At 40.2% G+C, this 22,342-nt stretch overlaps 1 protein-coding gene across 1 annotated transcript in view; it reads left to right on the top strand.

Moving 5' to 3' along the window:
- The first annotated feature begins 6,582 nt into the window (after window positions 1-6,582).
- The window catches only part of LOC124605486 (NECAP-like protein CG9132), a 32,052-nt gene continuing 16,292 nt past the window's right edge, over window positions 6,583-22,342 (top strand). Inside the window, exons 1-3 of the mRNA XM_047137210.1 lie at window positions 6,583-6,753; window positions 7,039-7,244; window positions 7,327-7,517. Coding sequence (XP_046993166.1) covers window positions 6,668-6,753; window positions 7,039-7,244; window positions 7,327-7,517 — 483 coding nt within the window. The 5' untranslated portion in view covers window positions 6,583-6,667. The remainder of the gene's footprint in view (window positions 6,754-7,038; window positions 7,245-7,326; window positions 7,518-22,342) is intronic.

Raw genomic sequence — 22,342 nt, 5'->3', positions numbered from 1 at the left:
TGTAATTGCGAAATGTGTCAATATCTGAGATAACAGAGATGTGAAATTCAGCCAGAGGGAAATAATGTCGTGAAATTACAAAGAAATGTTAATAGTCAGCAATACTATGAAAGCACAATGCACTATGTGTTCTTTGGTCTTCCTCGTTTAGAGCTGAAAGCGGTAGGAAGCTGTGTCGATGTATTTGGTGAATGGGTAGACGTCATTTGTCTGTATCTAGATTTAGCCGCCATTTAAGGAGAAATTACGAACTAATGTGAGTTGAATTATTGCTTGATCTAAATATATCAGAATTTATAAAAAGTGTGTATTATTAATGTAAATTAGCTTGCCCATGTCATCTATAATATTTCTTTAAAGAGTTTTCAGCATTTTTTAGCGGTGTTGCTGGGCTGTGCCGCGACCGATAGATTTGCAGCGGCGGCACATTTAAAAAATTGTTCCGCTAAAGGAAAAATCAACCAAACCCGTAAATCGGGAACAGATAGATAAACATTAACAGTGAACTAAGAGAATGTTCTTCTTTTACAGCGATCCAGAGACTGACTGAGATTTTAAAAAAATAGTTACACATTTGTGCATTCTTAGACGGATAGTTAACATTGAAATTTAACAGTTTTGGTTCTTTCAAATAACTTTAGTGTATAGCAAAGTAGGTTTGATCAGCGATAATTAAATGTCGGCTTGGTAATAATTAACCATTTTCTGCTAATAGTGATAATCTTGTGTTCAAAAGCTAACGCCGGGAAAGAATTCAGTAAAAATATTTAACAAAAAATCCACTGCATTTAGAAAATGTGTGCCAAGCCCGAATGATGTAAAGAATTTAATTTTCAACCAAATATTCTTAATCAGTTAATATGAGTTCACGTAATTTTTAAATGTACGTAATTCTTTTGAAAGTGAAAATTTTTATTACCACACGTAAATAAGAGAGAGGTTCTACAACAAAGTTCGCACGCAAAGAAAGTAAGGTAAAGAAAATTAACTTAAAAGCAAATTTTATTCTTTAACGAAATTTACACAGCAATTTCGGTAAAGTACTTATATATTACTAACAGCAAAATAAAGTCGATTTTGTTACAGGTAGGAGTGTACCATTAAATTCAAAACAATAGAACACAGTACCTACTTATTAAAACATATCGCCATTTAGTTCTTCAAAGCAACTTTATACATTAATTCCAAATTATTAACATTTGTTTTTGTCTTTGTTACAGGAAAGTACTCATTTTTAGCCAGTACTTGATGTATTTGTAAGGCCCTTTTCGATAGCAATTGGAAGTGCACCTCCTGACTTAGATTTTGAACTAATCAAGTTGCAGATCAATGATCACCGAAAGGATTTATTTTCCAGAACCATAAGTTTGCTCGAATTCTACCAGAATTTGTAGAAAGAAGAATTTTCTGACCTGCATGGATAATTGCCAGAGATTATTTTTATGTTCAGTTCGCTATGCATATCTGAAAGATTTTTTTTTCTGTTTTGTCTTGCATGAAAGCTAGATTGCATTCAAGTATTTATGATTCTAATTTTAAAAAGCTGTAAAAATTGCTGCCATATGGAGTGGCTGCGTGGTTTGAGGTGTCGTGTCACGGAATGTGTGGCCCCTCCTGCTAGAGGTTCGAGTTCTCCCTCGGACATGGGTATGTGTGTTGTTCTTAACATAAGTTGGTTTAAGTAATGTGTCTGGGGACTGATGACCTAAGCAGTTTGGTCCTTTAGGAATTCAAACACATTTGAACATAAAAATTGATGTCAGGCAATCCCTTGTTCCAGATCTTAGTAGCATAATTGCAAAGAAAACAAGGAGAAAATAGAAGAGATAATTTTTTGTTGAAACCAAGTTTAAATTTATTGTTATTATTATTATTATTTAAATCCTTTTTTCACCAGTAATCTTGCCCCACCAACCGAAGCTCTCCACCCACTGAACATAAACATTTTACAACCTTATTGAATCAGGTACTGCAAAAATTGCAACAAAATGGAGGAAGCCGATTGGGTAGCAGGAAAGACTGTCAGTTTGTTTAAGGTTAGCACATTATCTTTTCATTCATTTTATCATTTCAGCTATTGTTTTTGTAACTACATGTTTTAAGTCTATGAGACACATAACTTACAGCTATGTATCACAATTGTAGTTAATACTATGAACTGCAAATAAAATTCAGCCACAACAATAAAAACCTGTCATTAATACTATCACATTTCAAAACAAATAACACATTATGTGTATCCAGACTCTAACTAAACATCTTTCCTTTTGGCTGATTCAGTGAGAACTGCTGCTGGGATAAGAGCCAACACTCGAATATAAAAATTTCGACAGCGAGTGGAAAAGATGAGCAATACTTTTCGCTCACAATGTTGCAGAATGAGTCTATGACTAAATAATAAAACAAATTATTAATGAAAAATTTAATGTGAGTATTACACAAAAGCAGCCAACAAATCATAACTCCTGTCAATTGTTCAAATACAATTATTTCTTTTTCTGCTGCCAGCTCATTCAATTAAAATGACGTTGTGCTAACTCATACAATTGTCTCACTGATGAAAGTTCTAAAGGTACACATACAAAGTTCATATCATTAGATATTTCAGCAACAGTGTTCCTGTGGACTAAGCGCTCTGACGCAGTGGTCACAGGAGATTGTACCCTTGATGTCTTATCTAATGGGTAGAGTTCTGCCTCTCCAAAGAACTGAGAAAATTTCATTTTTAAAATCATTTGTGTATGAGATGGAAACGTTTTAAAAGTATGTGCATAGCTCAGAAAGAAAACTATCTGCATGGTTGAGCTTTGGTGTCTTCTTAAATTCCTTGTCCTGTAGATACCTTAAAACTGCAGCTAAGACTTGGTTTATGTCCTTTCGCTTCAACTTTATTGTCATATGTTTTGCACTTCGGAAGGACTGGATGTGTCATCCTCGCACTCTGTGTCATAAGGCAGTAGCTCTGCCATAACTTCGACATTAGATGATGTTGTTTGGTGGGAAAGTGTGTCGCAAAGAATTTCCGAGTGCCAGTCGATGGCTAATCCCGGTATTTATTTCTGAACATCTACTTCCTCTTACAAGCTTTGGGTGTTTACTACAGGGGTCTCTTTAGTTTTTCCACATTCCCTTTGCAGCTTCACCTATCAATCAAAATATAGATCAATTGCGGTATTTATTTACAGTGATGTAATTAATAGTAGTTTATAGAAGGTATATCTCATTTGAGATATTTGACTACTTGCGATTCACACCAAAGAGATGCTCTCTCCCATTGTGTATGAAGAACAAATACGTCCAGCACAATGTAAAACGTATGAGCCGGCCTTGGTAGCTGAACGGTTCTAGGCACTTGAGTCCGGAACCGCGCGACTGCTACAATCGCAGGTTCGAATCCTGCCTCGGCCATGGATGTGTGTGATGTCCTTAGGTTAGTTAGGTTTAAGTAGTTCTAAGTTCTAGGGGACTGATGACCTCAGATGTTAAGTCGCATAGGGCTCAGAGCCATTTGAACCATTTTGTAAAACGTATGTCAACAACTAAACAATGTTTTACAGCCACTGTATTTACCCCACCCACCTGAAGAAAAGTGAAGAAAATTGAGATTAGTTTCAAGGAATTGTGGGAAACATGTATGGATAAATGTCCTAAAAAGAGTAATTCAAGTTATTGTTTGCTCAAAAACTTTTTTGAATTGCCTTGTTTACACTCACTAATCACAGTTACAACTTTTTTAGTTGTCGATGTGGGGGGCTGTGACAGACACAGTGATGCGCTATTTTTGAAAATTCTGCATTTTTCGCAGATTTATATAGGAAAATGTATTGTGCCTTTGAAGATGTTGATGGGTGCAAGCTCCTGTGTGCCCCATGTGTTAATAGATGTTGAAGGGTTTAAATTGCAGGTTTATTTAACGTGCCCTTTTCCCAAATTGCAGGCTTGGGAGATCGTTTTATAAAAAACTATCTATGGAGGGAATAGCATAAGCTGGTAAATGTTTTCAGAATTCTCATTCAGAGGTGGCGAATTTTTTACGACCAGCAGAGTTACAAATTGATGCTAAAGAAGTTGTCATCAAAGCAGAATGCTGTCTACATAACGTCCTTCTAAGTAATGCAGGCTATATACGTATCAACAAGAGGAGCACGTTCAAAACCACTCAGCTAATACATATTCGGATACACAAAGATTAAAAAAGAGATCGTGTAGTTCCGTTTATGCTTTACGAGACCAGTTTCATATGTGTTTTGTTAATAGCTAGTAACTAGATATTAGTATCATGTTACATATATTGTATGCAGCCAAAAATATCTATAATATTTTTTCTGAAGCAGTTTTGGCTGAATGATTGTCCTAGGATATTATTCTTCTAACATTTTGAACTATATTTTACAACATTATGCAAGAATGTACTGTACTTTTCTGTATTTTGTTTAGCGCTCATTATTCATGTAATAATACAAAATATATAAGTAAACATTTGTCTGTAATTATGGAAAATAAGGTAATGCCTGTTTGATTCTGACTCGCGCATATTTCCTACCAGGTTTATGCCTTGTTTGACACACGCCTGTGCGTCGCCGTGCAGCAAGCTGTTTTCCAGCTCCGCAAGACGACGTTTGACATTCTGCTGCCACAGCGGAATGCCAGTGTGCACCGCCTTTTTTAGGTCCGGCACTTCCGCACTGGAGCCCAAATCTTTGGCCTCAATCTTTGTACTTTGGATGGCGTGTATCATACAGAAATAATTTTGGACACACTAAATTGATTAATTACATAATTTGTTGATTGATCTACTGTGCATAAGATTTCTGCATGACAGTTCTGTTGCAGACATTTCATTGAATGTCGACCTTATAAATAAAATAAATACAAATAAACTAAGTACAAGGAGCCTTTCCTTTGCAAACTGTTTTAACATTAACTTACCAGGTGACTTTTCTGTAATGTATACTGTGAGGTGTGGTCTCTGGGACCCCCATGTTTAATATGAGAGTTAGGGGACAATTCATTTAAAAAAAAATTTTAAGTTAAATATAAGATCTATTCTTACAGTTATTTCAGTGTTGCTTAAATATTCATCATTTATTTTATTGCATTGAATAGTTTTTATCATACAAATTCACATACTTTCATGCAGTTTTTTCAATATTGCAAACCAAGAAACTCTTAGAGAACTGAATTTTATATTCTCAAAATTATAGTGTCTTTGTGACAAGAATTTCTCACATACAACTAAATTCCAGGGCCTAAACTTGTACATAAGTACTCCACAAGATACGACAAAAAGAAAATCTCCAAAACTGACATTCACTGCTGGCATCTACATTTTCCTTTGTCACAGCTCAAAACGCATTTGATATTAACTAAAACTTCAAGTATTTTATTGGAGAAACAGGAAGGTGCCCAACACAATTGTCCAGGAGTTCTTCCTTTGAATCATACTTCTGTTTGTCAGTAGAACTGATCACTTGCTATTGCAAAAACTTCGATTCCTTCGTCTCTTTCTTTATCTATATCACAACTAACAATTTCGTCAAACTTAGGACTGTTAAAATTGACACACCCCCACAAATACATTTTGTGCAATACTTAGCAAATAAGAATGTAGTTTACGATTCACGAGGTGCAGTTGAGAGACCCCAATACATGTCAGTGACAAACAAAGGAGGCAATGGAACCCACAATAAAACATTGTTGAGTTGTCGATTTAAGGAGTATAGGTGAGATATAGAAGCACTCTGCCGCATTTTACCTTGGAGAGCGTGTTCGAAAATTTTTGGTGTGGTCTGAGAGACAACACCTCGTGAGTTATGGATTAATGCCAAATTGTTATGGAAACACATATCCTCTAATGCTATTGCGAGTGGTAGACATAATGGAAGCATCTTCTGATTGCTAAACAGAATACAAATGCTGCAAATTATTTCTGAAACATTATTATATATTCTGGTGAAATGTGGTTAAACAACGGTGATGGATCGTTTGGTAGTGCCGCATACATTATCGCTAATTATTTAAAAACAATCATAAGTTGAAGTCTTCTTTATTTACTTCTAATTTGTACTATATTACATACAGACTAGCATAGAGAGCTGCATCAAACCAGTCTTAAAACTGAAGACCACAACACGTATTAGTGTATACAACTCTACTAATACTATTACTAGTTTACGACGAGACAGGGAGCAACTTCCGTACAGCATTGTTGATTACTACCAGCAGAACCTGCTTCCTTGTGATTGGTTCTTGTGGTTACAGATGGAGAGTCCCAGATAATGAAACACCGGTTCCCAACGGAAATGTGCTTGGCTCAATTGGTTAGGCTTATATGCAGTACTGTACTGCCCTGCTTCTGTTGCAAGAAAATAAATAAAAGACGTATTTTCCTTTATCAGTGGAGGAAAATGAGAAGTTAGAGGTCAATATAGTACTAGTATACAACAGATCCACGTGGAGTTATTCATGTAATTACCTTTCGCGCAGTAATTTAGTATAGCTTCTTTCATTCCTTCCTTCCCTTTGCTTTGGTAATCTTTGGGAGAAACGCGTCTGACAGATCAACGTCATAAGCAAAGATATTTGAAAATTCCGATACGCCTGTGCGAGCTATGAAGCTTCGTCAGTGATACGAAGTAGTGTGTATGTGTTGGAAAGTCTGTATATAATGGATACATACGAAAGCGTATTGTTAGTTAAGTCAGAAGTTTTTGTGTATAAGTTGCCTCCAAGGACAACAAATAGAGGTTACAGGTAAACTGTATGTTATGATTAATGCGCATATCTTAAAATCATTCACAAAATTCTTTGTGAGCTGTTCGTAGCTGTGTCAGTTGAAAATGGATAAACTAGAGAAAACTTACTGTAGTTTTAATATTCGTTATGTTTAATATTATGGAATTGCATGTGTAAGGATCAAACTTAATGGAATTGACAGACAAGCTATAGATTTATTGTTGTTGAAATTAGTAGTAAAATATTTATTACATGTATGGTATGATTTGCTTCGCAACACCTTAACATACTTTATTCATCTAGGGCAGCTGACTGGAATCTAAATGAGCCTCAATGGACAGGTCGTATGAGATTGGTGTCGAAAGGAAATGATTGTATTTTGAAGCTGGAAGATAAAAATACAGGCGAATTATTCGCAAAATGCCCCATTGATGCTTATCCTGGAATTGCAATAGAGGCTGTTTCAGATTCTTCACGCTACTTTGTCATTAGAATTCAAGATGACAGCGGTAGGTTACGAAATTAATATTCTTTTATTAGCAGTATTTATTTGCATTTGGAAGTACTGTAACTGATTTTCCTTTTGCACAGGAAGGGCAGCTTTTATCGGACTCGGATTTAGTGACAGATCTGACAGCTTTGATATGAATGTTGCTCTACAGGATCATTTCAAATGGCTCAAAAAATCAGAAGAAATTGAGAAGGAGAAAGAAGATCCAAAACAAGAATTAGACCTTCGCTTCAAGGAGGGGGAAACAATAAAAATAAACATGAAAATAACTGTGAGTTAGAAGCATTGTTTTAAGATTAATGCCTTGAGTGAAGAAACTACCCAAAATTAATTCAATACATGTTGAATAGGCCTATTTGCTGTTGTTAGTCTGGTCAGTAAAGTCCCACAATAGGCTACACTATTTGAATTCATAAAATTTCAAGTGTTGTCACTGTAGATATTTGTGGGAACAGTTTAATTTCTTTTTATGTCAGTACAGTACACACTAAATGTATGCTGCATATAGAGAGAAATTGCACATCTGGGTCTTTTTATCTTGTTTATGGCTAAAAGAATTATTAACTGTACTTGTTTGTTCCTACTGGTGTCGCGCACAATGCTTGACAGATCGTAGTTTGATCATTTTTTTCCCTTAACTGTACTGTAAACAAGTTACATATTGTGAAAACGGTGGAAATTTTGTGAATGCCATTTTGGAAACAAGTATGTGACCCACTGCAAAAGTAGAAAACATTAATATTGAAACATGGGAAGTCACTTTTGATTGAGAACATATTTTAAAGATGTAAATCACTAATGGCTGATAAGTGTAATAGTATATGTAAGAAATTTATTCTAGGAAACTTGCTTTTAAACCTTGTAAGTTGTTCCTTCCATACAATGTGGCTAGTTATGATAAACAATCTAGGGATTTCCAATATGTCATATGCCATAGTAGCCTTATTTGTAACTGACAGCCACAACCATTTCCTCAAGATGAAATTGACTAGTCTTTTCCACATTTTCCCTTTGGTCAACTACATCTGCGTGTGCAGTGGCTTTGCTTTTGGGTGCAATTTTTTTTTGCTCCCTCAAGAATTATGCGTATGGACAGCTGTCCAAATGTTAGTTTATCTGAAATGCTTGTGATGTGCTCCTAACTCCCATTAAACATTATTTTCTGATTCTCTGTAACAGTGAATTTTATCCGTCGTGAACTTCCGAGAAATCTTTTGTCTGAACCTTAACATACTTGTAGCTAAGCCTTGATTGGACAGGTTGACTGCACCAACTATTTGGGTCCACAATACTGGTAGCAAAGCTGTGAGCCATCACTTCCCCAATCCAGCCTGGTAAAGCTGCTGCACAGTTTTCAGTGGGACGTTAAAATTTGACAGACGTCCATGTATTCAATAGAGAATGCTTTATTCTGTTGTGTTGTTATCACATGCTCTTCAGTGTCAGTGTTGGCGAAATTCTATATTTTCATCTATATGGTGATCTTTCTTCACAATATAGTATAATTGTGTTCAGTTATTTGATATTCCACACAACTATCATTAGTTAGTTGCTTTTTACCTCAAAGGGGTCTCCTGTATTTGGGAGATAATAATCAGGCAATGTTTTAATTCATGAACCGTGGCCTCTCAGCCCGGAAGTTATTTTGTGCAAACAAATATCTATGCAGAAAGAACTTGCAGTTAATGTGTTGCTAGGTAAGTTGCTACATCTATGTTATTAAGATACAATATAATATTGAGAAACATGATTAATCGACAGGGTTTTCACAGTAACAAATTCTCCATCAAATTGAAAATACTGTAAATCTCTTCACTGAATCAGTGAATAGGCCTATGTTGAAATAAGTTTTCACATCCTACATTGTCTGCTCTTTCTTGTGTAAAATTTCTCGGACTGATTTTGTAATGTTGAATAGTGCCTCATGGCTTCAGCCTCTGGCATTCGTCTCCAATTTTCCCATTTTATTGAAATTATATCATTAACCATACAGGGGTCATTATATATTCATGAAGTTTTGAGTCTGTTTTATTTGGTTTTAATCTGCATCAAAAGCTCATTCTGGTTCAAAATGGTTCAAATGGCTCTGAGCACTATGGGACTTAACATCTGTGGTCATCAGTCCCCTAGAACTTCGAACTACTTAAACCTAACTAACCTAAGGACATCACACACATCCATGCCCGAGGCAGGATTCGAACCTGCGACCGTAGCTGACATGCGGTTCCAGACTGAAGTGCCTAGAACCGCACGGCCACCACGGCTGGCATCATTCTGGTGCACACTAAATTGCTGAATGGGCAGTTTCATCCAGAAAGCTGCTGTGGCTTGTTGTTAAGACTGAATCTTTGTGCTGACCTATACAGCACATTGTGTGCAGCAGCAGAAGAGAAGCCACCAAAACAAAGGACATTGTCAGAGCCACCTGTAGTGTACTGCATTTATTGAGGGAAGAAAATCTTTGATTCATACTAGGGAAGAAAATCTTTGATTCATACTCATTCTGTTCTTCTCTCTTCATACAAGCTCTTTGAAGTCGTTATATTACAGTTGTAAGCACTGAGAGTCAGAATGAAATGAGATTAATTCCTGCGTGGTATTGAAACATCATAACAGTGATTCGGATGAGGTGAGTTAGTACATAGTTGAAATAGAAATGTTTTACTAAATAAGTTACAAAGGAAAGGTAGTTGTACTAATCATCGGTCATTTGACATCCACTGCTGGACATGTAGATTTGACAACTTGGCTGAACCGTCAAAAGCACACCATTGTATCCATACTGTTCTTACATTTTTTCGAATGTCATCTTCTAACCTTCCATTACATTGCCTATCAGTCTTTCCTTATCTTATGGAATCTACATCTTTACTCAGTGAGCCACTTTATAGTGTGAGGTGGCATGTACTTTGTCTAGCCACTATTACTCCTCATTTTTCCTGGTCCAGTTGTGACTGGTTCACAGGAAGAAAGATAACTGATAAACCTCTGTGTGAGCCGGAGTTTTTATGACAAGATTTTTTAAATTTTTTATCTAATTTTTCAAATCTGGTGTACATATGAGGTATTACGTGGTCGGAAATAAGCTTCTTAGTAGCATTCAAATTAGAAGTATAATGCAGCTTTTCTCATATTCTTCCTTGCAAGATCACATGTATCTGACATTACTGTTTCTGTGCCCTGGGGTCTCACTACTGTTTCAGTTTTGTGACTGAATTTTATTTCAGCAATACATCATATAATTAATTTTCAGAAATATGTCCTACAGAGAAATCAGTAGTAAAATTACATAATAGTTTGTAACTAGAGTAAGAACACTGGCAAAAAAAGGTCAACCCTGGGAGACGACATATGTAACAGCACATCTAGCATTGATAGAAGACTCAATATGATGATGAAGAGAATCCACAAGTTTCTTCAGGTATGCCATATCCAGCTGAAACCAGTTGACGGGATCCTTAGCACTGTCGAGCTGCAGGGATATTGATTCCTATGTTTCATCCACTGTTACAGATAGCTTCGGACATTTTCTGTGGGGTTAATATTGGATGATTTAGTGACCTAATCAAAGTGCAATAAGATGCTGGAATGTCAATGAAACCAGAAATGTATGATGAACTTGAAACTTTCAGCACAGAACAGGAGCACGTAGACAAACTACAGCTCAAGTTTAAAAGAATAGTTGGCCCTGCATGATGGGAAGGGACCCTCCATGGTGTACAGTCACTGTGAAGAAACTTCTAAAGAAACAGATTACTACGTAATAGGTGTAAAACAAAGCATGGGGCTATAGTTAGAGATATGCACAATGGAACATGTTTGGCTGTCGAGAGAGTGTTGCACGAGACCTTCAGTGACTACCATTGCAGCCTATTGTCAAATGATCTTTCACGAAACCCAAAGAAATTTTGGTCGCATGTAAAGGCTGCTAGTGGCACTAAAGTAGTGTCCAGTCCGTAGTGAATGAGACAGGAACTGAAATTGAGTGTAGCAGAGGAAAATACTGCTATGTTTATGCGTCTCCACGCCCATCCCTCTTACACTGTCTCAACACTATCCACCATCGTGACATCCGTTTGACCGTGGGTGACTTTTTCACCAGCCCAATTGAGAGTCTGTATGCTGAAGCTGCTGAACTACCACTGTCCTACTGCCGTGGCTTTCTCCTCAGCAGATATGCATGCCGTTTGTCTGCCATGCGTGGCCACCCATCCTATGCCTCCGTTTTTGATGATTCCTTTGATTATCAGTATGGGGCTTGTCCTCCTTCTCTGTTACCTCTCGGAGTCCGCTTTCAGCACTTGCTGCGGCAGCTTAACTTGACACTACCTGCAGCTTTCCCATTGTGCGTGAACCCTTCACCACCTTGGCTTCATGAAGCGGCCCATGCTAACTTTGGCCTTCATTCCCTTTTTAAGGACACTACTCCAGCCTCGGTCTACCGCCTTAAGTTTCATGACCTTCACATGGAACTTTGCGATAGTACCTGTGTGTACACTGATGGCTCTCATACTGGCCGTGGGGTCGGGTGTGCCTTTGTCATTGGCACCCGTGTCTTTTGATATCAGCTTCCAGCACATTCCTCAGTATTTACAGCCCAGCCGAGCTCTTCGCCTTGTATCAGGCCACGGAGTACATCCCGTGACACAGCCTTTTCAATTGTGTGCTCTGCTCGGACTCACTCAGCACCCTACAAAGTCTATGTGCACTGTACACCGCCCATCCCTTAGTATAGTGAGTCCAGGAAAACTTTCATCTGCTCACTCTTGGTGGAGCCAGTCTGATGTTCCTGTAGGTTCCTGGTCATGTTGGACTGCCAGGAGACGAGGTTGCTGACGCTGCTGCCAAAGCTGCAGTCCTCCTGCCTGAGCCTGCGAGTACCTATATTCCCTCTGATGATCTCTGTGTTGCCGTCTGTCAGGAGGTGGTGTCCCTTTGGCATCGCCAATGGTCCTATCTTCACGGGAATAAACTCTGGCTTATTAAGCCTCTCCCAGTGGCTTGGACGACCTCTTCTTGGCCCTCCTGCCAGGAGGAGGTTATTTTAACTCGGCAGAGTATTAGGTACTGCCTTTTTAGCCATCGTCATTTGCTAAGTGGCACTACCCCACCACTTTGTACACATTGCACTCAAGTTTTAAGTGTCAGTCACTTCCTGATGGAAAGTCCATTTTTTAACCTTTTACGTTCCCGTTTGGTTTTGGCGACTCAGTTATTGGCTGTTTTAGCAAATTATAAGCGGGCTGTTGACCGCGTCTTACTTTTTATCTGCCACGGCAATATGGCAAAGGCCATTTAATTTTTAGTTTTGGACATCCGTTTCTGTATGGTGTCTTTTTTTAGCCCTTTCTCCACGTCCCTGTTGTTAACTGTCTTCTCTTATGTCAATTGGGACTCCTCTCTGTCTTCATGTTCTATAGTTTTGACTTGGGTGTGTGTGATCCCAGTTGTTTTTGCGCCCTAGAGAGAGAGAGAGAGAGAGAGAGAGAGAGAGAGATCCTGAGAAAGCCCACTTAAAAAGTTTCAAGAACTGGATTAATGAGAACTCTAGGAATATGATACAACTCCCTACTTATTGCTCACATAGGGACCTTGAGGACAAGGTTAAGTACAGCACACACAGCATCATTCAGTCATTCTTCCATTTTCTGTACAAGAATGGAACAGGAAGAAACCATAATAACTGGTATAGTGGTATGTGTAATCTGCCATGCACTTCAGTGGTTTGCAGAATATAGACATAAGTGTATGTGTGGGCTGTGCTGAAGTTCTCCAGCAGCTCTTAAACTGGAAGTCTGATTACAATGGGGTTTCTTCACTGGATTTCAAACTGTATAGCAAATGGTGGGTGAGGATGCAGGCAGTCCTGAGCCTGACAACAACGTGCAAGATGAGTCTCTTGTGCCATGATTTTTGTTCAGTGATGTATTATGACTACAAGAAGGAGTTAAATACAGAAGAATGTGACTGTTTTCTGCAATGCGTTTTTAGTGAATCTGGGTCTTCTGGGGCCAGCATAGGAGATTGGTTTCGTGAAATTTCAAGAGGTCAAGCATCTCTTGAAGATGAAACTTGTCTGTAACCCATCAATGGCAGTGACCCAATAAAACATTAAGACTGTGAACAAAATGATTCAAGATATTTCTTGTCTCACATTTTGTGACGTGAAAGGGACCCAAATGTTGCATCAACTGCAGTGCAGACCATTGAGTACCACAGTCCCTGACAACAGCCAAAAAAAAGAAAGAAAGAAAATAAAAATCAATTGGTATCATTTTATGCTTGAAAAATATGATAAAGGCCAGTCCAAGACATCTACAATATTGTCGCAGATGACGAAACATGGATGTACCATCATAATTCGGAATCTGAGAGGCAGTCTTCAGTACGAGACTTTCCAGGTGAGGAACTACATATAAAATTTCAAAGATGATGGAAGGAAGATGGTGGTAACTTTCTGCACCAAGATGGGTCATCACACCACTGTGACCTTGGACGCATGCCCCACTGTCAGAGGTGAATGATATTGCCAAAAGTTATTACAACATGAAGGTCACAGCTCACAAATTCGAGGCGTAGACAACTTCTTCTGCATCATGGCAATGCTGCAGCCCACATGGTTGCCAGAACAAGGACTTCTTGGGGAATTGCACACTTGCCACATTCATCTGACCTGGCTGCGTGTGACTTCTTTCTGTTCTCAAAGACAGAGGCAAAAATTCATGGATAGCATCTTTCATCCGGCGAAGAGGCTAGTGCAGCGTACAACAGCATACTTCCCTAAATAAGCTTGGACAGACATTTTTGAAGTGGTTTCAAGGGACGGAAAAATGTATAAGTGCTCATGGATAGTGTGTTGAAAAGTTGTAACAGTTATATTGCAGATAAAATCTTTTTCTGCATTTCTGCTAAAAATTTATAGCATAGCTGTTTATGTGCAGTCCTTGACACACAACAGTTGTTGTCTTGAATGATGAGTGCCCACAGCTTACTTGTCATGAAGATGATGAAGAAAGGGCAACACTTCGTCACCGTGAATGTTGGCATTAACTCCCTGGTTCATTTTCATGGTAAACCTGAATGCATGGACACTAGTCATGATAGGTAAAGCACTCCAAAATCATCAGAGAACCACCTTCAGCCTGAGCTACACACTCCATACTCTACAGGTTAATCGTTACAGTAGGCTGTCGCACTCGTTGCTTTACATCATCAAGAGCAAAACGGCAACTCGTTGGACCACACTATGTCTCGTACCAGCTATTGTCCAGTTTTCATGTGATTTGACCCGCTGAAGAAGTGCATCTGTATGTGCTACTGTGAGCAATGACCTTTTGTGAAGCTCCATACTCCATGTGTTCATTACATTAAATTCCCTTAACACTGTTCTTTCAGAGTCTTGATATGGACCTTTGTTCACTGACAGCAGCAATTCCTGACGGGCTTGAAACCGGTTGCCATTAATGAGGTGTGACACTCGCCTCCAGTGCCTGTCGATAATGATCTTTTTTCGATAACTGTTCTTAAACCATGTTACATGGCTGCCAGTGGCACACCATTCCTGGTAAACACACTGAATGGGCCCCATTGATATGCCAATAATTCATGCAAATTTCATTCAGTGTGGTTATGGACACATCCAAGCATGGTAGGTCCTTTCTGCAATTCTATCACATCTCCACCATGTAGATGCATCTTACTGTACTGATTCCTTACGACCAACCAATTCACCGCCATGACTAATGCCAGTGGTGGAGGATCATGACTGCCTGGCAATCAGCCCTTTTAAAGGAATGACTAATATTTTGTTTGGTGGTGTTATTAACTTACTCTGTGAAGGTAGTTTCATTGCCTAGAAATAGCAAAGATTAATACTAAAAAGAAAATAGAGAGAGAATGTTTATGCATGCCATTTCATTATTTTGTACTTCTACTATTAAAATTAAACCACCTGTATTGCTGTACAGTCATAAACTCTGCATTTTTAGTTTCTATATAGTGTCCTCTGTCAAAACTCATTATGTAAGCTTTTACGATGGACTTTTCACAGTTTATGAATGGCTGAGGATCACTTACAAACCTTACATGAATTCATGTTCTGTGAGAAACTTGCTTTTGCTTGTAATTTAATCTTCAGCCTCTTAAGGTATTCATTTAACAGCTCAGCAGATTAATTCTAGTTAAGATATAGTATTAATTGCATGTGCATCAGATACTGTGATAGCCTTTCTATGAGTAAATATAAAAACTTACCCTTTAGTGTCAGGGGCTAGAGTAGACCAGTGGCCATTCCTTGCCAGTTGTAAGAGGTGATTAATAGGAGTCTCTCTATTTGGTCACATTTTTACCTTGGTATTTTGACTGTTCATTGTACTTCTCTACGTTTTTGCTCTTTTTACTTTTTTAATGCTTTTTCCCCTTACGTTTTTTGGCTTTTTAAATTCTGGTCCCCATTTTGTGTTTGACCTCTACTTTCCAATTTTTACCGAAGTGCGGACTGTTTGGGAAAGTACGCTTTACTGTGATGCATTAATGCTCCACTGTGCACTGTTATGTTTTGCACCTACCAATCAGATAGATCAATTTTTGCACCCGAGATCCATTGCAGTAGCCAGTCTGTCGTGGTGGGGTTGTCATGTAGTATCCTCTTGGTGGTAGCCACCTGACAATGCAGGGATCACAGTACCGATGCCTGAGCTGTAGTTCCCCATGTCAGTGAAGGAGTAGGTACCTATCTCCATTTTTGGGGTACCAGGACTCCAGGCTATGGCTGCTGTGCCAGGGGGCCTTTGATTTGGCAGTGTGGCGCACACCGGGAGAGCCTCTGAGCGGAGTGAGTGGCATTGGTGCTGATGATCTGCAATGAAACAGATCAAATTTAATGGTGGCCATGCCAAAACCGGTCATCTCAGCAGTTAATGGACAGCGATTTTAATACAGAGTTCATGTTCCTATGGCATTTCCCCCTCTGACCATACCTCAAGATGTGAGTTAGGTAAGGAAAATTACCGAACTATCAGTTTAATAAGTCACAGCTGCAAAATACTAACGCGAATTCTTTACAGACGAGTGGAAAAACTGGTAGAAGCGGACCTCGGGGAAGATCAGTTTGGATTCCGTAGAAATGTTGGAACACGTGAGGCAATACTAACCTTACGACTTATCTTAGAAGAAAGATTAAGAAAAGGCGAACCTACGTTTCTAGCATTTGTAGACTTAGAGAAAGCTTTCGACAATGTTGACTGGAATACTCTCTTTCACATTCTAAAGGTGGCAGGGGTAAAATACAGGGAGCGAAAGGCTATTTACAATTTGTACAGAAACCAGATGGCAGTTATAAGAGTCGAGGGGCATGAAAGGGAAGCAGTGGTTGGGAAAGAAGTGAGACAGGGTTGTAGCCTCTCCCTGATGTTATTCAATCTGTATATTGAGCAAGCAGTGAAGGAAACAAAAGAAAAATTCGGAGTAGGTATTAAAATCCATGGAGAAGAAATTAAAACTTTGAGGTTCGCCGATGACATTGTAATTCTGTCAGAGACAGCAAAGGACTTGAAAGAGCAGTTGAACGGAATGGACAGTGTCTTGAAAGGAGGATATAAGATGAACATCAACAAAAGCAAAACGAGGATAATGGAATGTAGTCAAATTAAATCGGGTGATGCTGAGGGAATTAGATTAGGAAATGAGACACTTAAAGTAGTAAAGGAGTTTTGCTATTTAGGGAGTAAAATAACTGATGATGGTTGAAGTAGAGAGGATATAAAATGTAGACTGGCAATGGCAAGGAAAGAAGAAGAGAAATTTGTTAACATCGAGTATAGATTTAAGTGTCAGGAAGTCGTTTCTGAAAGTATTTGTATGGAGTGTAGCCATGTATGGAAGTGAAACATGGACGATAACTAGTATGGACAAGAAGAGAATAGAAGCTTTCGAAATGTGGTGCTACAGAAGAATGCTGAAGATAAGGTGGGTAGATCACATAACTAATGAGGAGGTATTGAATAGGATTGGGGAGAAGAGAAGTTTGTGGCACAACTTGACTAGAAGAAGGGATCGGTTGGTAGGACATGTTTTGAGGCATCAAGGGATCACAAATTTAGCATTCGAGGGCAGCGTGGAGGGTAAAAATCGTAGAGGGAGACCAAGAGATCAATACACTAAGCAGATTCAGAAGGATGTAGGTTGCAGTAGGTACTGGGAGATGAAGAAGCTTGCACAGGATAGAGGAGCATGGAGAGCTGCATCAAACCAGTCTCAGGACTGAAGACCACAACAACAACAACAACAACATCCTCCATTGGGACCTAACACTACAAACTGATGAAGAGCTGCTTACTAATCTGGCATGGTGTGGAGTCCATTTTGTGCACTACATCCGGAGGGGACCCAAGGATAATTGAGTTGATACTGGAGCTTTTGACATAGCCTTCAAAGGCAACATTTTGCCTGAGAAGATTATGGTCATGCATGGTCCATAGGTGTATTGTCAGGCCTTACTTTCCTCCTCCAATGAGATGTTTTAGGTGCCTAAGGTACGGATACATATCCTCTCGCTTTTCTGATGTGGCTATCTGTAAGGCATGTGGATGGGCATCCCATGAGGACAGCCCTTGTGACCAGCCTCCTATATGTCCAGAACTGGATCCTCCTCATTCACTGTGATGCTCAGTGTTCAAAAGGGAAAAGAAAATTAAAAGAGTATAAAATGCCTGACTGCCTGTCTTATGAAGATCAGAAGAAAAAGTTTGAAAGACTGCATCCGTCTGATACAGTCTCAAATTTTAAGACTGTTGTCTCACAGTCCATACCCACGCAATAAGGTCTCACATGGCCTCTCCTGGACATGGCCGTATTCCGGGGCTTGCCCTACAGTTGATGGAGGGAATGTCAGTTCCCTCGTACCCTACACCTGTACCACCAGTGGTTCCCACACCATTGGTGAGGCCAAAGATGCCTTGTCATCATCTGGCCTCATCAGGAATGACACCTCTCAAGTTGCTACATCTCAAGACAAGGACCAGCAGCCATGGGCTGCAGGCTGAGGGAAATTATGGTCCTCTTCGCTCCTGGAAGATAAAATGGGGAAATATTCACAGAAATCGATGTCTCACAAGGATGAGAAGGATAAGCACAATGATAAACTACTTTCTGATGCCTCAAATGTTCTGGTCCACATCCCTGTAGCAGTCGAGCCCATGCACACTGACATCGGATCACACAATTAGGTGGACTGCGACCTGGCAGCGAAATAATTGCACCCATCTTTTCCGTTTGCCACTTTCTCAAATCTAATATCAATGCCAGTGCTCCTTCAGTGGAACTGTAACGGGTACTATTGCCACCTGACTGAACTTCCTCATTTAATGGCTACTTACTCCATTGTTGGCATAGCACTTCAGGAAACACCGTTCACAGCAACACACATCCCTCTTCTGAGAAACTACAAATCCTACTGTACCAATCATGTTCAAGTCAAGAAAGTGTCTGGTGGGCTCTGTACCCTTATACACTCTGGTACTTCCAGTGAGGAGGTGCCACTTACCGCTGCACTAGATACTTCGGCCATTAGTGTCTACCTGTCAGTTCGGATTAAAATATTTAATGCTTATCTACCCCCAAATGGATCATTCCAGTGTCACAAGCTGTTACAGTTAGTGGAACAGCTACCTCCTCCCTTCCTGTTATTGGGAGACTTTAACGCTCGTAATTCTTTGTGGCACTGCAACACTGTATCGCAGAGGCTGAGTACTAGAACACCTCCTGTCAGGGTTGGATGTCTGCCTACTCAGCACTGGAGCTGCAACACATTTCAGTGCGGCCCATGGTACATACTCAATTATTAATCTTACAGTTTGGAACCTGAGTGTCTTAAAACTGATTCAGTGGTGTGTCCATGGTGATCTTTGTAACAGCAACCATTTTCCTTTCATTCTCTCCCTCTCCACTCTCGTATATCTGGAGCATGCTCCACGTTGGCCACTTCAGAAAGCTGACTGGCAGTCTTCCTCCTCCACAGCCACTTTTGCAGCCAGTTGTGCGACAGGTATTGACAAAGTGGTACAGGATACTATTGACAGTGTTATTCATGCTGTAGCAGAAACGATACCCTACTCCTCCGGATCTTCTTGATGGCTGCCGGTGCCATAGGGGTCTCAAGATACAGCCACAGTTATCAGGGAATGCTGCAGGGTACTTCAATGGCACACATGCCATCCCTTTGTGGATAATTTAATAGTATTCAAGAGACTCTGGGCGAGAGTGCAGTTTTTAATAAAGAAAAGAAAGCAGGAATCTTGGGAGCAATATGCATCGTCTATGCGATCCCACACTCAATCATCCCAAGCATAGGCTAAACTCCACTACATTTGTGGCATCCATGTCAGTGGTAACATCTTCTCTGATCCTGTGGTACTTGCTGAATGTGTTACATCACATTTTGCTGAAATGTCTGCTTGCAGTAATTACCATCCTCATTTTCTGACCCAGAAATATATTGAATGCCACATGCTATCCTTCCATGCCCATGGCGCTCTGTCATACAGTGCTCCTTTTAGTGAATGGGAGCCTCGCAGCACTTGGGCAGTGTGTCGAGATGCGGCTTCTTGATCCGAGAAAATCCACAACCAAATGCTCGAACATCTTCATGCTTGTAGCATGAAATGTATTCTTGGGCTTGTTAATCATATTTGGTGGGAAGGAGAATTTCCATTTCAGTGGTGGGAAGCTATTATTATTCCTGTCCTGAAACTGGGGAAGGACCCACATATTTTAACTAACTAACAGCCAGTCTCTCTCACAAATGGGCTGCATAAGCTAATCAAATGAATGGTCAACTACCTTCTTTGTTCGTGCCATGAAGCGGGAGGGCATATATCACAATTGCAAAGTGGCTTTCAGATTTTCCAGTCCACCATAGATCTGGTTCATCTGGAAACTGCATTGTGCAATGCTTTCACAGATTGCCAACACCTGATTGTTGTTTTCTTTGACCTACAGAAGGCATACGATACCACTTGGTGACATCATATCTTATCTGCACTTCATGAGGGGGTTTCTGGGGCAGTTGACCCATTTTTATCCAGAATTTCCTGTCTCTGACTTTTTTGACTATCAGCAACCAGTATGTACTGGAAACTAGAGTCCCTCAGGGATCGATCCTCAGCATAGCACTGTTTGGTATTAGCATCAATGGTATCATAAATGCAGTGGGCCCCACAGTTTCTCTCCATTGCCGTATGTGGATGATTTTTGCCTTTGCTACACCTGTGCATCACTGTGCTCCACTGAGCGCCAACTTTAGGGAGCTGTCTGGAGAGTACATGATTGAGCCATGAATCACAGTTGTCCGTTTCCTCCTGCAAAATGACAAGTTGTGCATTTTTGAAGACTACGGACTGCTTACCCACAAACAGGAATTTATCTCAGTGACCAGTTACTTTGTGATGGAAACTTTTCATTACTTAGGTATTTTATTTGACAACAAGCTAACTTGGCTGTCGCATGTCCTCTGGCTCAATGCAACTTGTATGAAGAAGCTAAATGCTCTCTGATTTCTTAGTAACCTCTTGTGGGGGGTCAGTTTGCATAGTTCATCTGAGATTTTACAAAGTACTGATTTTACCGCTTGGCCTATGGGTTGGCAGCACCATCCATACCAAGCTTGCTGGACCCTGTTCACCACACTGGTGTGCAATTGGCAATGGGGGCCTTCCGTATGAGCCCTGCTGACAGCCTCCTCTTGGAAGTCTGTGACCCACCACTGTGGGCTAGATGACAGCAGCTTCAGGCAAATTACACAGTTCCAATCTGTCCGATGCCCACTCACCCATGTCACTCAACTCTCTTCCACAACTAACAGTCAAGATTGTTCGCGCATCACCCAAAACTGGGAAGACCAGCTGGGTTCTGACTCTATTCCCTACTGAAGGACCTCAAACAGCCTCTTTTAGTCTGTCTTCATAGAGCTCTCTCTCGACACTCCCTGTGGTCTGTCCCCTGTCCTGTGATATGGATGGACCTCTTTTGTGGCCCCAAGAAGGATGCTGATCGTACCCTTCTCTGACACCTGTCGTCGTGGAGGTACGATTATTCTGCAAGGTGGCATGAGAAGCATTCTCTCTCAATGTATACACTGCAGAGTTGGTTGCCACATCAGGCTTTGCAGTATGTCAAATCCCTGGCCACAATGATCTATAGTGATTCTGTGAGCTGCTTAAAAGGCATATTCCTGTGCTATTCCAAAAATCTTGTGGTCGCCAACGTCCAGGACCTCCTCCTTGACGTCTACAGCTCTGGAAAGACACTGAGCCACATAAGCATTCCAGGCAGTGAACTCACTGACCATGTAGCTAAAGATGCAACTATAGGAGATCAACTTGATGTCAGAACGCTGGCTACCAGCTTACAATCACAACTTTGATGCAATATTTTGACGCCCTGGGAATTGGAATGGCAGGCTACTATGACTCAAAACAAGTTGAGAGCTAGTAAAGGATTCACTAATGTGTGACATACATCTTTCCAGGCCTCTTGGAAAGATGCTATTCTGTTGTGCTGACTATGCATTGGTAACGTAAGACTCACCCACAAGTTCCTTCTGTGTCTGGAGGATCCTTCTCACTGCATCTGCGGTAATCTACTGATGATAGCACATGTTCTTGTTGAGTGCGCCGTGCTGGCCAATCTGTGGCACTCCCTCAAGTTGCCTACCTTACTACCTCGGATGCTTGTGGATGATGAGACAGTCACTACTAGAGTGTTATATTTCCTAAGGGAGAGTGATTTTTACACTAAACTATAATACTGCTCCACTTTAACTGTTAGCAGTGGTTGTGGGGGAAGAGCCATGTCTGTCTCCCCCCCCCCCCCACCTCTCCTGTAATGGGTATCCTCTGTGTCTGCAGGTTACTTTCTCCCCTCTCCCCCACCTCGTTGTTCCTTTAGACCCTCATGTGCAAGATACTGCATAAGTTATCTCTATTTTCTTTTACCTATCATGTTGCAACTATTATCGTGCCCATTTCCAACTCTTTGACTTGCTTAAATTGTTGGAAATGCCAAGTCCCCAATTTTCTCGTTTTTTACCTTCATATATGT

This window comes from Schistocerca americana, chromosome 3, assembly GCF_021461395.2.
Source record: "Schistocerca americana isolate TAMUIC-IGC-003095 chromosome 3, iqSchAmer2.1, whole genome shotgun sequence".
NCBI lineage: Eukaryota > Metazoa > Arthropoda > Insecta > Orthoptera > Acrididae > Schistocerca > Schistocerca americana.
The sequence above is the reverse complement of the archived record's forward strand: the minus strand, read 5'-3'. Positions and strand labels throughout refer to the sequence as shown.